This window comes from Sitophilus oryzae, unplaced genomic scaffold (assembly GCF_002938485.1).
Source record: "Sitophilus oryzae breed Bouriz unplaced genomic scaffold, Soryzae_2.0 scaffold_1499_pilon_pilon, whole genome shotgun sequence".
Classification (NCBI taxonomy): Eukaryota; Metazoa; Arthropoda; class Insecta; order Coleoptera; family Curculionidae; genus Sitophilus; species Sitophilus oryzae.
The window spans coordinates 358,948-376,502 of NW_022146168.1; the positions used below are offsets into that span (position 1 = coordinate 358,948).

The 17,555-nt window shown below is 33.5% G+C and overlaps 1 protein-coding gene across 1 annotated transcript in view; it reads left to right on the top strand.

Moving 5' to 3' along the window:
• Positions 1-16,255, top strand: part of LOC115877797 (RNA/RNP complex-1-interacting phosphatase) — a 145,616-nt gene extending 129,361 nt beyond the window's left edge. Inside the window, exons 7-8 of the mRNA XM_030894111.1 lie at positions 15,709-15,816; positions 15,960-16,255. Coding sequence (XP_030749971.1) covers positions 15,709-15,816; positions 15,960-16,042 — 191 coding nt within the window. The 3' untranslated portion in view covers positions 16,043-16,255. The remainder of the gene's footprint in view (positions 1-15,708; positions 15,817-15,959) is intronic.
• The last annotated feature ends 1,300 nt before the right edge of the window (positions 16,256-17,555 follow it).

Below are 17,555 nucleotides of genomic sequence, written 5' to 3' on the forward strand. Positions count from 1 at the left end.
TGGCATAACTACCGACGACAATGTGCAGTGGTGTTAGGTCTAGAATGACCTCCATTGCTGCTGTTGGACATGTTCTCATGGCACCTGTGATGCAGATACATGCCAGTCTCTGTACTTTGCACAGGTTTTGCCTTGCTGTACGTTGCTCTAGTTTTGTATACCAAGCAACTGCTCCATAAGTAATCATGGGTCTTACTATCATGGTATACATCCAGCGCAAAATGTTATGGGGCGCAGCCCCACCTATTTCCCGCCAGTCTTCTGCATATCATGAGAGCCTTTGTGGCTTTGCTGGTAACGTTCTTAATATGCCTGTTCTAGAGAAGTTTACTATCCAGGGTTATTCCCAGATATTTCACTTCCTGTGATGGCAGTATTTCTTTTCTATCTAGATGGATTCTTTTCAAGTTTTTCAAACTTCGCTTTCTTGTGAATGGCACTACTGCGGTTTTATTTGAGTTAATACTCAGCCCGACAGTCATGCACCATCTCTCAGCGATGCGGAATCCTCTTTGGATAATATCACACAGGGTGCCTTCATGTTTCCCCCGTGCAATGATGACTATGTCATCTGCGTACCCTATGCAGTGTATTGGGTACGCAGATGACATAAAAAAACATGAAAATATAGTTGTTGAATTTTTTCTAAAAATCAAAACCCGTTCCTATGGTAATATCATTTCGTTTTCATTATATGATAGTTATTGATAGAATTATAAATAACGTTATATTTCTTGCTGTTTTAAAATGTTAAAGAAGCGCAAAATTTATTTAATTCAATGCTACGGAAAGCGTAATAATATTTATCGGAGAATGTGATACCTACTTTAACAACAGCAAAAAAATGACATCAAAAATGACAGAGTAATATTATATTCATGACTTGTAAGATACCCATCTCTAATAAAATAAATCTTTTATATGACGCGAAAAAGTTGATATTCGATAAATCTCTTCCAGACTGAAATGTTTTCGGATTTGAAAAATGCAACATTATCTCAAATCAAACTTCGCTAAAAATAACAAATTTTCTCTATCTGTTCCGCGCGATGCGGAGGGCAATAATTTATGGACCTAACCTAGTTTTTAGTTCAATATTTGCAGAGTTTATTGTTCCCGATAGGAACGGTATCGATGCTGTTCATTTTTCTCGATCGTAATGCAATAAAACAATATTTATACGGATAATTTTAAAATTCTTGCGCTAGGAAAGTGAGAAATTCTTCCGTCTACCTTTATTTTTATTTAACAAAACGGTAGAATTAGAAAAGCCTGCTTATTTAAAAGGAATATTTGTTCATACTCATAAACAAAAATTGAAATGGCTGCGAACGAGGTTGTTCAAGCAGGCAGAGCAGCTATAGTTCATATCAAATAAACTTTTAGTCACGTGATTAAGCTTGACCGGCACAGCGTTGCCCACTTTTTCATTTTTTCTTTTAATCAAAATATTTTCTGAAACAAAAATAAATTAATTATAAATATATAAACAGTTGTTATTTACATCAACAAAACTCACCTCCTTAACAGCACTTAAGGGACACAAAGCGCCAATACTACCGCTTTTTCATTCAAAATATTCTAATAAGGTTGTGATAAGTTTTTTGCAACAGCTTAAAGTATCACGACACAATTCATTTAAACCAAAAACTCGTAATACAAAACTAAAGTGTCAAAACGAATAGCAGTGTCAAAAAATAAATAAATGAATGTGGCATCTACTACGCAAACTCGCAGGGGTTCGGCTGGCCTTATAACCGCATCCCTACCTTCAACTAATAAGGGAAGACCAGCAACAAGAAGTTACTCGAAGCCGGTATAGAAATGAAGATGTCGTCAAGTGTAAAGAGACATTTTTTTTAAACAAAACGTGAGTGAATTATTTATATACATTGATGGCGCTCGTTTGTGCGCGGCTACAATTTCCTTGTAATTTTAGTCTAATTGGAGATATAAGCATATATCGCGACTTGACTCTGCACTTTTGGGACTTTTAAATAATTAAAATATACTATATGTTTAAATTTAATTTGGTGTTGGGCTAAAAATAAATAGACTATTAATATTTAAATATATAGTAAATACATGGACGTTTATAAACCAATATAGATTATTTGTTTCTTTATTAAAGGTATTTGGAGTATATTGTAAAACAAAAAAATATATATTTTATCTTTTATTCTCTTTTGAAAAATTAGGTGTTTCCGATATGGGTCAGATTGCAAGTTAAATATTTAAAAGCTTAACATATAAGATAACAATGAATTCATATATTAGGGACTTTGAAACAAGGTTGATTGAGGCAGATGTGGTGGATGACATTAATATATGTAAATTTGACATTGAATTATCATCATTTAAACTTTTTCATAATAATATTCGTAGCATAGATCACAATTTTGATGAGCTTCTTGTTCTTTTACGTGGAATAGATTTTAATTTGATTGTATAGTACTTACTGAAAGTTTTAAAATTTGGAATATTGATTTATATAGGGATACCGGGATACAACATTATATATAATGAAGGAAGTCTAAATAAAAATGATGGAGTAGTAGTACTTATAAAATGTTCGTTAAATTATTCCTATAAAATACTAGATATAGGAGATAAGACCGCTGTGTAATAACTTGTTTTTTAGCGTGCTTAAGTGTTGGACAATGAAATATATTAATTTGATACATTTAGATATAGTTAAGAATTTAGAATAAAATATTGTAGTTATTGTTGTAGAAATAAAACTCCTCAGACAAGGTTCTACCTTAAGAGGATATTATGTTTATTCACTATTTTGTATTCGTAAGTTATGTATAAGTCTTGTATATACTTTGTAATTGGATCAGTTTGAATAAACATTATTTATTTATTATTTATATTATATATATTATTATACAGAGTGTCCAAAAAATTATATTACATAATTACTAGCTTTAAACGGCAACTTGACATTTTTTACAGTAGAGCTGCCAAGTGAATACTCAGCGGGAAATTTAAATTCCAGTCCGACCGAATATGTCTATAGTTGGCAACAATGAATTTAAAAATCGCGCTCTCGATTACGTAACTAAAAGTTCAATTGGTATCAAATATATATTTTCAGAGTAACCGCCTTATTATACACGTAAACATACATCTCAAAATTAGCCTAATAATGGAGCTATTTTCAGTTCTAGTTGGGTCCTTAGCGTCTATTTTCGGTGTCAATGGCACGTTCCTTGGACCAGAATAATGAATAATTATCGCTTATCTATAAAGTCGAACAGAAGAATTTCGTTCGAGTGTACCACGGCTCATCGATCTTCTCGGACACACCTATCGATACTATTAGATTTTGACCAGCGGTATACAGGGTGCAACATTTGATTCGAGGCCGCTCTGACCATTGAAAAGAAAGACCAAGGAAGGAGTCAAATACTACTCTTTATTAGAGTCGTCATAAAACCACCTTATGTTTTTTCTTTTTTATTTTATTAATTGGTTTTTATGTAAAGGGTGTAAATCTGGAAATACATTGTCTTTCCAGCTCCACTTCAGCAATGACTTCAGTGACAATGAGATTATTGTGAATCTTGTGTCAAAAATAGTTTCTTGTAAAGCGTGCGATGATTCCCAAACAAAAAAAAATGTGTGTGCACTATGTGTGCATTAAGTGAAATTTCTTCTTATTTCCGTCTGTCCGTTTGAGGTCTCCATTCGGGTACCTCTATCCACGTGACGAGTTTGGTTCCAATCGATCCATAATTAAGAAAATTCCTGATGATTTCGTTCATTTAGAGGCATCCGTTCGAAACGTCAACGGCGTTATCCTGTAGCCCGTCCCCAATTATGCCGCAATCGACCTACATTTTTCTTCAATATAAAATCCTTAGTCCGACCCTGAGAAAGATGTAAACGAAACGTTGTAACGTTTTTAGTTCGTTACATGTATTTTTTATATATAATATATGTCTGGCCTGTCATCACCGGATTCCCTCTCGTTCAGGCCGGATAGTTTATTTGACGCGTAATTTTTACGTTCCTTGGTCGCCAACCCTGTGATCGTTCGACACAATCCTGTTACTATTCTGTGGAGGCGCGCGCTGTCAACTCTCCGTGCTTAACCTCAATTTGTTTTGACGCTCTGTTTTATCCCAGCTTTTGAGAAATGGTGATTATTTAAATCTTGCTGTGTAATCTGAATCAGCTGCCATTTCGAAGCTACAGGTACAGCTGAGTTATTTTCCTTTTAGATTCGATATTATTAGTGAATATTTTTAGGGTAGAGTTACGGATGTCCCAACTTGTATTTGTATTTGGCTGGCACGTTGGCGTCCCTTTGCTTTTGTCCTCCAGAATGTCATTTGGAAGAAAGGACAGATTGTTTATTATTTATTGAGCCCTCGGAAGTATTTCGAGGTAGGTTCATTTTGTTTATTAGACGGTGTTTGATTTTAAACAAGAGTTTCGTGTTCTTAGGGTCTTACGGACGGACATTGTCTTACGGACAAGTGTCCAAGGTATGGACTATTTTTCAAGGTCCTAGTAGTGTTCTCTTGTGCCACTATCTTATGGACGGATGTCCCATGGACAAGTGTCCCCAGTAGGATTGATTTGTCTTACACATAGAGTGCCCCAGCGTGGATGTGGCTTGAGCCCCGTGCTGCTTCACCCCCATTTCTAAGCCTGGATCGCCGACAGACAGCATAGAGATGCGAGACCACCTCACGCTGCTACTGTTTGAAGCAAGATTACATAAAGAACAGCTAAGTGTAGATTTACGTTCTAGTTTTCATGTTTTAGATTTTCTATATTTTCAGTCTTAAACAATAACGCACATCTTAAGTAATATCGTACAGACTATGTTCAGTGGTTAGATTGTTAAGAACATTCATGTCGATATAATCTTTAAAATATAATTTAGATCTTAGGTTTCATTGCATTATGTCTTGTAATAGTATTACTTTTTTATAGATATTATTATTGCACTCTAACATCATATAAAATATATCAAATTAATAAAGTAATGCTACATTTCATACATTCTCTTAAACTTTACTACTTCGTAGTGCACAAAACGTCATCAAAATATAGTGAAAAGATCTTTTATGCATTTCCGAAGATCTTGAAATTACGTTAACGATGTAAGGTTTGTTCTCAGAAGAATCCCTGACTAGTCAGCACGTTTCTCATTGGTTAAAATGCATAGAAACCTGATTGTTAGTCTGGTTTCTACACATTTCAACCAATAAGAAACGCGCTGACTAGTCAGGGATTCTTCTGAGAACAGGGCCGTAGTCAAACTGTTATTGATAGCCAAGCCAACATTTTTGTCCCTTGTTATCGAAACCAGATAAATTTTTGTGGACCCACACTTACAACTTGAACCTCCATTTTTATGCAGATGATTATAAACTGTTTATAATCATCTGCTGATGATGATAACATGGTTAGCGAAACGCGCGTCCAGTGAAAAAGTAAAAGTGTTTTGGTGTATTGTGGTGATTTAGAGTTTTTATTTTGCTGTGTAACACCAAAGGTTCCAACCCTCAACTGTAATCACTGATCTAGATAATACAAGATTCTGATATTCTTTAAATTCCAGTTTAAGGTTGATTCTCACTATACCTTCCGTTTCCATTCCATATCCATTCCATATCTGTTCCGTATTTTTTATTGTACAATTTATATCATTACGAAAGTTTTATTTTAAAAATTTGTATTTTTTGAAAAAGATAATAGATTTAATTAAGAGGTGAAAGAATAAATAAATATCAGCAAAATTTTAACAGAGCTGGTACAAATGAAAGAACTTGACAACGCAGTTTCCGACACGCTTCAGTCCGTCCGCCAAAAAAAATGTATGGAAGGAAAGGATATGGAACGGAAGGGAAATGGAACGGAAGGGAAACGGAACGGAAGGGAAACGGAACGGATAGTGTGCATTATCCTATTCATTTACATGATATGATATTTTATGTAAACGGAAGGGAAACGGAAGGGAGCTGATATGGAAGGTATAGTGAGAATCGACCTTTACGGAGAATTTACTCTGATAAGTTAACAAACAGTTTACAACAAATAAAGAAATACTAAATGAAGTGCGTATGTTCATCCGCGACATTGTAAGTGCTGCTGTTGCAAGCCCAAGGTCGAGATTCCTATCACAATTAATTCCTTCTCGACTTTTTCAATGTTTTTCGTCGATGCGACCATAAAAAATAACAGCGTCGAGTGTCTCCTCGACGACGGCCATCTTTAAAATAAATTGGTAGCGATGCGCCGCTAATTTGTCAGTATTAAGTTCTTCTACGCATTCCACGGTTGTTTCTCGTATATAAAAATTAATATCGATAAAAATGGTCTCTGTGTACCACACACGTAAAAGTAATAATAAAAAAAATATCCGAGACCTGACATATAGGTACGTCTGGATATATAAATTTCCTTTCGTTTAAGTTGAGGAGAAGGATTTATGAAAAAACACTCTGTTCGCTTTGTACCGTACGATCGAAGAAAAAACGGCTTCAAATATGGCTGGAGAATGACAATCGATGATAATTTTATCGAAGTCAAGCCCTAGACGTCATTTACTTGTATGGCAATCTTCTTTTTTATTAAAGGCTCTTACTACCAGATTGTCTTAATAAGGTTGTAATTGTGTGTCTGGAAACGTTCTATTCTTTTTAAAGTTTTATATAAATTTTTAGAAAATGACGTCGGGAGATTGACCTCGTCAAAATTATCACCGATTGCTATTCCCCAGCCGTCTTTGACACCGTTTTTTTTTTTAGATTATACGGTACTATAATCATATACGATATATACCTCATATACGATCTTCTTTAATAAAGTTTTTTAATAAATATTTACCGTTTTTCGGTTTACAGTACGGTTTCTTCTCAATTTATCTAGTTGCCTGTGTATAAGTTCTTGAGAGGTGGACTGTCAACTGCCCTTCCATCTTTTTGGAGACCTTCCAGGCTGTTTTGCATCCACCGGTTTTCCACCCTTCCGGTTTTCTTCCATGCATTGTACGTGTGCGATCCATAGTCTTTTTCTTTGTCTACCCCATCTTATTTTGTACTGAATTCCATATCGTTGTCTGATATCTGTGTTACTAACTCGAACTCTTGTAAATTTCCCGATTATGGTTCTTAGGTTCATGATTTAAGCTACCCCTTTGAATAAGAAGACTAAGGAAGGAGCATATCAAAAATCTTAGGTACACCGCGATGGGCCTCAAATATGGCCGACTTAAATTCCGGTTTATCAGTGTAGTTCTAATTTTATTTAAAAAATGTAAAACTATGATGTAGGGTAGACGTGGGGTAGACTCAATAATTTGTTGTTTTATTTTACGTTGTGAATAAATGTTGGTAGTTATTAAAATTGTTATAAAAATATATAATTCTAATAAAAATAGATAAGTTATAATAAGTATTTATTAACACAAACATCCGATACGCTACTGAAACAGGTAAGTCAAATTAACGTATCTAAATTCTTTGACATCTAATCTTTGACAAGTAATAAATAAAAGCTAAAATGCAAGAAAAAATATATAATTTAGTTAATTTAAGTGAATTTCATAAATGATCGGTTTACTACACGTATGTATATTATATAGTCACTTACTAGCGAAAAGTTGTTCAATTATTTCACTCAATTTTTGCCGAGATCTACCGCACGCTACACAACCAACTATTTTAGAGTCTTTTCGATAAATCGCGATAGTGTCACTGTTAATTTAAGTTCTGCCACAATTTCCATCTAGATTTATTACCTTTATACAACTATCAGTAGTAGAATAAATAATAAATAACATAAAATAAGCTCCGTAAAGACTGACAAATCCACAAAATTTCAAATCAAATTCAAATGTGTCAAATGAATCGTCAAACAGAACTGTCAAGGATCCCCACCCTAGAGAGCTTTTATGGTGGCTTTTCCGCCCACCATGCATGAATACAGGCTAGCATTATGCTCCTTCCTTAGTCTTCTTATACAAAGAGCTACCCTAAAACAACAAAGTTTGTATATTTATATTATTTGCTTTGAAAGAATTGGCGAAAGATTATTTTATTAAAGACATATGTAACTAAGGAACATGCAATGAAACATAAAAGTAGAATTATATTTAGTTGGCTCCGAGTTGTAGTAGTATGTTTTTCTAAAATGCCGGTGTACCTACTGGGCCGTAATGAGAGGTAAAGAAGTGATAACATCGCGCCCAATATTTCACGATATGTTATAGAGATTCGAAGAATTCCTTTGGTATGGCATAAACCATAGGTTAATATCAATCTAGAGTCTAAACGTGCCTATATTTTTTTCTTAGAAGTGATTTACTAACATTAAAGCAACTATACTATACGATACTACTACTGGATTAGCTATTATCAATTTAATATTGATACTAACAGTAAAGTCTGCACCTACTCTCTTGTCCATATACCCGACACCAACTTGTGTAGGTCCTTGATTAGGATAGGAGCATAGTTTCTCTGGTTGTAGCCTTGCTTTCCTAAATAGAAAATGTCCCTTGCGATTTTGAGCTTCACAGAGACATACATATTATGTGCTCTGCTGTTTCAGGATCTTTATCACAAAATCTACAGCAAGGACTTCCTTGATACAGGTTGAGCTTGTTTTTACACAAACAAAACTCACCTCCTTAACAGCACTTAAGGGACATAAAGAGCCATTACTACCGCTTTCCCGTTCAACATGTTCTAATAAAGTTGCGATGAGTTTTTTGCACTAAAAGCTGCTTATAGCCGAGTAAGTAGATCGCCGAGTAGAGACAGAAACCGTCCGTCGGCTCTTTTGTTGTGGTGGGACCAAATTTTCTTTCTCTCTCTTTTGACGTGTTTGACAGATAGACTCCGTATTTAATTGTTCAACTTATGAGGTGGTCCTATAAACATGGTATACACTGCTCATAATTTTAAGTGAAATTAATTATAAAGTTTTATACATATTTTTTTTGTTTTGTTTTATCCTTATTTCTAAATTTGAATGTATAAAATATCTTACAGCTAATAAATAACTAAAAAAACGATTCGTTGCCTGAGGTATACTTGAAATAAAGTATATAGAGATATTTCATAAATGGCAACAGTGGCAACTTCGCTTCTTTATATGACAGATAACCTACTTATTTCGCGCAGCCGCAAAGAAAATTGAAAACGGGACTGTCGCTACTCGTCGGTTTACTTACTCTGCTTATAGTACCACAACACAATTCGTTTAAACCAAAAATTCGTCATACAAAACTAAAGTGCCAAAACGAATGACAATGTCAGGAAATAAATAGATAAATGTGGCAACTTCGCAGAGCTACCACCTGAATCCCCAGCGGCAAATTTAAATTCCAGTTAGTCAGCTCGGCGCCGAATATGTCAATGGTTGGCAACAATGAATTTAAAAATCGCGGCCTCGATTACGAAACTAAAAATTTAATTGGTATCGATTATACATTTGGGTATTCACAGTACTGGTTCTGAACCAAAATTGGATTCCAATGATCTTTATTATTATTATTATTATATTAAGAAGAATTTTCAAAATAATAAATAGATCCCAACATGAACAATAGAGTTTTAACTGTAAAATGAACATAAAAATCTCTTCGCTTCTCTGCTATCATCCAAACCGAATGCACTAGAAGCGAACCAACCAACCGGGTCCCGATCGAACATAATTATCGAAAAGTACCAGCGATAAGTACCAACTCGCCGGCTAGCGCACAACACCTACTCGAAAATTCTTCGAAAGTTATGAAGAATGAATCTTCAACGCACCATAATAGATTTTCGATCTCTTCACAATTATTATTTACCGTCCTTAGCCTAATCAATTTGAAACCGTTCACGGAGTGAGTGGAAAACAGGTTCACCTTAGCGGTACCATCAGCTATGCATACGAGTCGCCTCCTGCAGTATTGGTTTTCAGAAATCTATCGGCCTATTTTATGTCGGTCGATCGTTAAACTATGGATCTTTCGAATAGTTTGAAAGGGATTTCATATTTTTAGATACATAGGTAGGATTGAATTGGTTTCTATAGTCAATTAGAATAAGTTTCTTGGCAAAATCCCCGGTTATTTTTCGCCACTGCAACAAAAATCTGAAAATAGAAAAGTATATATTATATAAGAATCGCTTTTAAAACGTCCTTCGACGTTGTGCGATGCCTAGTCGCCATTGATTTCGTTCATTCCAGTCTCCGCCACGCAGATCCCTTGAGCTCATCGCCTTCTTGACACCCTCCATCCAGATTGTCCTTGGTCTTCCCCGTTTCCTTCTCTTTTGTGGAAGCCAGTTTAGTACCTTCTGAGGCAGTCGCGTGTTCTCCATCCTTCTCACATGTCCATACTAGTTCAGTTGGGTACTCTCTATTTCCTCTACTATAGTTTTCTGTCTACCCATTTTTAGATCGACAAGCATTAGGTGTATATCTTCATTTATACCCAAGTAGCAAAAAGAAATTCTAAAAGGATTGAATTATTTTATAACAGTCGAATAGCGTTGTCTTAAGGACTGCTTGATTTTATTAAGCGTTTGGTTTCGACCATTCTGTTTTTTAATAAAAGTTGTCATATTAAACTATTTTCTAGTGGTTTTTACAACGTATCCTATAACGCATTAAACGATAATTTCTTTTAGTATGATATAACACTTAATAAGACAATGCTATATGATAACAAACATATTATTTTATTAGACTCTTATACCCACCATGTAAGAGTTCTATAATATTCATATAACTAGTAGTCACAAGATCATATAATAGTTACTTAAACTTGTCTTATTAAAGTTGTATTACGTTGTATGATAGAACGTTTTATTGCGTTAAACTACGGTGCTGTATAGAACACAGTTATATAGCCTTATATGATAAAATTGTGATTAACACAATAAATTCGCTGTAATATCTGCATTATAAAACTGGTAATGTATAATATAACCTCATTTTAATTTAAATGGTATAACTAGTTATTTATTTTGTTATTGTTGTTGTTGCAAAAGTAATATCTACGTACGAGTATAATCAATCACAGCTATTATGAATTCTGGACAAAGTTAGAAAAAACTTAACAAACGCAGTGGTAGTTATAAAGAGCATGTAAGAAAAAACTCCTCGAAATTACGGCAATAATACCGAGAATCCCCTGGGTTCTCAAAAGCCAAAATCTCTCGGGTTGTCTGGCTTCTTCAAAGCATTGTTGCCACGTTGGTGTAAAAGTTTTACTGTAGTAATGTTTGTATTGTTTTATTGTTGTTTTTCCAAGTCCTTAAGTTGCCGCTCACTCGTCGGGCACGCATGAAATGCATTGCGTGCATGAATCCATGAAAATCTGATCATGTTTGTTAGTTTAAATACTAATCAAATGAGATTTGGCAACATCTATTTGTCTCAAATCTCAATATGTCCAAAATAGTTCTATAGTGCCTGGAAATTCTGCGTAATGATAGTTATTTATCCTATGCCGTTTTATTTTACAACAAAGACTTATTTAAGGAATTCATTTATAATAAAATGGTTGCATTATAATTCGCCATGTTTAAGGCAGAATTTTTGTATGGCCTATGGCCGCCATTATATGAAGCAAAATTAAAAACATCAAAATACATTGTAAAATGTTATTTTTGAGAACTATTTTGTGATAAGATTCCCACATACAGTAATAAAGTGTTTAATTAAATTAAAAACAAGAATTTTGAAAATTTTATTTTTATTTTATTGCTTAAATTTATATGCAACCTTTAATCGAGAATTAAAAGCGCTTCTTTTCCAAATACATACCTGTAATCTACCAGTAAAATTTACACCGGCGCAACAAAAATTGTCCCTACTTTTTAAACCCTATTAATGATTTTTTATATTACATATTTGTTGTACCTTCTGGCTCTACCTGCCATTTTTCATTGTAGAGAGCAAAGTCTCCTTTTTTAACAATCCACATCCTCTATAGATTCATTTTTAATGACACACTTAAAATATAATTTGCTCCTAATATTCTTCGGTAAAAATAAAATACTCTTGTGTACCTCGCCAAATGATCAAAATGTTTTTATTGTTCTGTTTCTTAGATGTGACCACGTAATACACAATAAAACTAGTTTTATAATAGTCATATAATGCTGTGTAAAATAGTTGCATAAGAGTTGTATACCCTTTTTATAGAACTTCTATACTACTAAACGGTTGTATAAAAATGGGCCTTTTTTGGTTGTAAAGCTATCATATTACGGTATAGCACGTTGTTATATGAATTGAGGTATCCTATAAAAATTATCACATAGCTGTTTATACAACCTTTATAAAATAAAATTTGCTACTTGGGTAGCTATTTTCTTTTCTATGAAAAGTTTCAAACAGAATACATTATCAGTGCAGGATCTCCCAGCTCTAAATCTCGATTATTCTTCTTCAAATAGAAAAATAGAACAGTAATCTTTAAAAAATGTACTTTTTTTACTCAAGGCCAACAAACCATAATCGATGTCTTCAAGAACTACAAACGAACCTCCCAAATCGTTTTGTTCTCCATCGACTCGCCGATGCTCCTTCGACAAATCATCGATCGGCCGATTTTCCGATATCAAAAGCCGTTCGCCGCGACGGGGTGTCCATTTCACGTCAGTTACTACCGCATTTATTACCGCTCAATAGCCGTTATTATTTGTCGACCCACCACCGACCATTTACGCCGTCAATCCATCTCCGATCGCAAGAAGCGCCACGTCATTTACAATAAGTTCGTGCGTCTGTCAATTTAAATCGAATAAATTTAGACGACGATGCTGCCGCTGCTCCTTGCGATGATGGTCTTCGTTTGTCTGTTCTTTGCTCGTTGCGTAATTCGATTATATTGGACGTTGTGACCGATTTGTTCGGTTGCTGTCTTTGAATAACAAATTGTTGTTCGAAGGTAGACGATTTATTGTCGTTGTGGCTGTGCTTTGACTTGTCTTATCACCTGGGAACTGCATTTAAACCCGTTGGAGTTATTTTTAAATGTTTGTAATAGTCTTATTTTAAGGGGATAATACTTGTAGATGACATAGTTTAGATTCCCTTAGCCTCAGAAAATGTGTTCTGTCGTTTCTTCTGTCGCCAATTGCTGTCCTCCATTCGCGAATTTCAAATTCCAGAGTTTTACGCCCTGGGCTACTCAAGAACGGTTCTAAAAGGAGCTGTGCGCGATAGCCTGGTGCATCCATATGACGCGGAACAGTTCTGAACTTTATGACTCAATTGAATGGAGTGAGAGTATCGCGTTCTTGAACAGTTCAGAGCTGCACAACTGCGTGAATTGAGGACAGTAAATTCCTATCAGCTTTAGATGCATAATCAGCTTACAATGCCTTGTTAATAGACCCACTACAGCTTTGTCTGTCTCTATGTCTGCTTATCAGAACACTACTAAAGAAGACTACTAATAGTAGTAGTAGTAGTCTTCTACTAATCGTCATAGGAAGATTCCTTTATAATAAGGAGTGCAGAACAATTCAGTTTACTCATGGTTCCCTACTAAGATCATATCTGTTTTTTACCATAGCAACTGTCAAAATTGCCTTATATCTATCAAAAATAGTAGATAAAATAGTACTTTAACCGCAAGGGTAGATTAAATGATACTTTAACTGCGAGGATAGGTTAAAAACTTTATTTCTTCTCGCACGTTTTTTAATTGCTTCCATTTTTGATTTTTTTTGTATTCCTTTTCATAAGTTATTCGGGATTTAAATGGAAGTATACTCTGTTTTTTTTCTCAGGTAAGATTTCGACAGACGATGAAAGAAGAAAAGCAGGTGACGTCCCATACCAATCTATTTATTTTACTAAAAAAAGTTTCTAATAATTTTTAAGTTATCTATGGATGGGTTTAAATATAAATCCGTCATGCGTCGTCATTTTGTTGTTTTTAACTAGTTTTATTGGTTTATTTAAAAAATGACAGATCGTATTTCAATTTTATTGGTTTGACGGAACGATGAACGACAAAAGGGCGCCGATGCGTATGAACTCGCCTTTAGATTTTGTCATTTTTGACGCATGTCAAAGTCTTCCCAAATTATAGGTTATAATTTTGTGTCAACTTTTGTTAAATACCCTGCGTTTTGGAAGATGATGCATTTTGATTCGTATTATTACGTGTGTTTTGTGTCTTTTGAAGTCAAGTGGAGGAAAAATCGAGTGAAAATTAACTGTAGACCCAGAGCACAGTTTATGGTTAATACTCGCTGCCCAGGCAGAAAGTCTTATACACCAATGAAGTTGCCATCGTTAAAGTTTGTATACCATCTCGTCGTAGATAAGTGCATCTCGTATATGGTAGAAGGATCAAACTAAACACATACTAAAAACTGGAGTAGCTGTAAAATATCGACATCACACGATAGGTAAATAATGGATTTTAGTACTGCAGAAAAATAATGTCAAAAGGTACTGGTTTAAAAAAATTAAGATTAAAGTTAATCAACCTTTAAGGTATAAAATTTGGTAGGTGTTATTATTAATAAAATAGTTTGTTTTATTTACCTATGTTGTTTTATTTATTCCTGTGGAATATTACAAATTTGTATTTGCACATAAGTTATATTGATAAATATAATCATAAATGCGGGTAGTTTCATAAAGCTTGAAAGTAAAAAATAGTTCTTTTTTATATTTTTTTGGTACGTAGTGTCTTGTTCTTGTTTGTTTTGTATTAACACATACCGTTTTCATTAAATAAAATAACTCGATTACATTTTTTCAGTTTTATACAGTTTTTTTCACAATATTTTGAAGTAATCACTTGTCATCTTGTCAATCAAATTTTAAATATTTCCTGATATGCGTTCCAGTTGTACCAACTTATTTCTTTGTAAAATAAAATAAACTACTTTGAAATTAAAATGACAGACACATCTATCACTGTTAAGGATCTTCTCGTTGGACAGACTATAGTTTGGATATGGCGTTTGTCGCCTCAGCCTGAATATCTGTTGGTAATTTACTTATTTCGTTTTGAGCCATTTCTACAGTACGTCTGCTGGATCTGTGTCTATGAAAGGAATGCGGACAAAAAATATTTAAATAAACAGCAATTTATTTTATACGTCAACTTAACGAGTACGTCACCGCAAAGCGCTCCGCCCACTCATTTTATTGGCCACTTGCAAATTTGTTGAATTTTTATTGATTGGACGCGTCGTCTATTTTTTTACGAAAAACATCGAGAGAATATCGTTTCCCCTCTCACGGATACCCCGTAGCTACAGAACGAACAGAGGTACTGTAGCTCCAATTCAATCATCAATCGACACGAAAGAGAATTAAAAAATATTGACTAAAAAGCTACAACTAAAGAGACAGCTTTATTTATTTGTCAAATTACATAGAAACCAACGCCAACCCAGCACAATATTTTTCTACTCGTAATAAATTCCTTGAAATAATAATTTCTGAATATTTTTTAAAACGTAACTCGCTATGGAAAAAAATATTGTTTTATACACGACGATAAAATTATTGCATTATCGTCTTACGAAATTAATTTTTAAATTAATCTTTTCGGTCGACGATAAAATACCATTTTATGGTCTTGTATAAAAAATAACCATTTCTTTGTTATTTAGCATTATTTTTTTTGTTAATCTGTTTCCAAAATTAAAAAAAAAATGATATACGATACTGAAAGTTATAAGGTATTAATTCATGCATTATTATTTTCAGATGCACTAATTGGTGTTCACTGTACCCACGGCCTGAATAGGACTGGATACTTCGTCTGTAGTTGGATGCTAGACCGACTAAAAATAGACCCAGAGGAAGCCATAAGACGTAAGTTAAAGTAGCTACTTTATAAGAATATCATAAGAAATCATTGAACAATTTATTCATGGTATGTTGAATCGGGACTATAGTTCCTTCTAGTAAAATACATTATTTCATATATTGCAACGAAAAGTCTATTTCTATTTCAGGCTTTAACGAAGCAAGGGGTCATAAAATCGAAAGGAAAATGCTGTTAGACGATTTGCGAACGAAGTCCACGGAAAAGTCCTAACAATACACTTCACCTCTGGACGATAGCAGTTACGAAGTGCCTTCGTCAAGTAGGACGTTACGATCGTCACACTTCGTCCAGAAACTGACCTCCTTAACTAAGAAGGTCCAGAAATGACGTATATTCAAGCGGCGATCATAAAAATAGAAAAAAGAGCGACTGATTTTTTTTTCTTTTTTAAACCTAATAAAATATTTTTGGACTGTTATGAAATTTTATTGTGTTTTATTTTAGTTTCTGATTGATTTGACTTTCTGTTTTCTGATTGTTCTGAGATCAGAAGCCATCGATGTCACAACACAGTTATTTTTAGTATACTAGAAATAACTGTACAAAATAACTATCTAGTACATTTTGTACTAGAAAAATTGTTATTTAGTAATTTTTAAATAACAGTTCTGCAAAAATAAACTTTTTAAATAACAGTTCTCCAAGCTAAAATTTCTAAATAACAGTTCTAATAAAGTAAGTGTTATTTAGAAGTTTCTAAATAACAGTTCCTCAAGAAAATTAAACTTTCTAAATAACAGTTCAAATAGAAACGCTGTTATTTAGGCATTTGTAAATAACAGTTCTGCAAAAATAAACTATTTAAATAACAGTTCTCCGAAAACTAAAATTTCTAAATAACAGTTCTAATAAAGTAACCGTTATTTAGAAATTTTTAGATAATAGTTCTTTTAAAACTAAACTGTAAATAACAGTTCAAATAGAAAAACTGTTATTTAGACATTTCTAAATAACAGTTCTGCACAAATAAACTTTTTAAATGACAGTTCTCCAAAAACTAAAATTTCTAAATAACAGTTCTAATAGAGTAACCGTTATTTAGAAATTTTTAAATAACAGTTCTTTGAAAATTAAACTCTGTAAATAACAGTTCAAATAGAAAAACTGTTATTTAGACATTTCTAAATAACAGTTCTGCAAAAATAAACTTTTCAAATAACAGTTCTCCAAAAACTGAAATTTCTTAATAATAGTTCTAATAGAGTAAGTGTTATTTAGAACTTTTTAAATAACAGTTCTTTGAAAATTGAACTCTGTAAATAACAGTTCAAATAGAAAGACTGTTATTTAAACATTTCTAAATAACAGTTCTGCAAAAATAAACTTTTCAAATAACAGTTCTCCAAAAACTGAAATTTCTGAATGATAATTCTATTAGAGTAACTGTTATTTAGAAATTTTTAAATAACAGTTCTTCGAAAATTAAGCTTTGTATATAACAGTCCAAATAGAAAAACTGTTATTTAGGAATTTCTAAATAACAGTTCTGCAAAAACAAACTTTTTAAATAACAGTTCTCCAAAAACTAAAATTTTTAAATAACAGTTCTCTCTAGTACAGAAATATGGAACATTTTTTACTAGTCTAATACAGGTGTTACAAACCAGAAAAAAAAAAGATCACATTGGATTATTCGACATACCGCTGTAAGCTCAACACGTTTAAGTATCCTAAGCATTGTGTCAAGTAGGTATGCGTGCGTCTGCCTACGCCGACCACATAA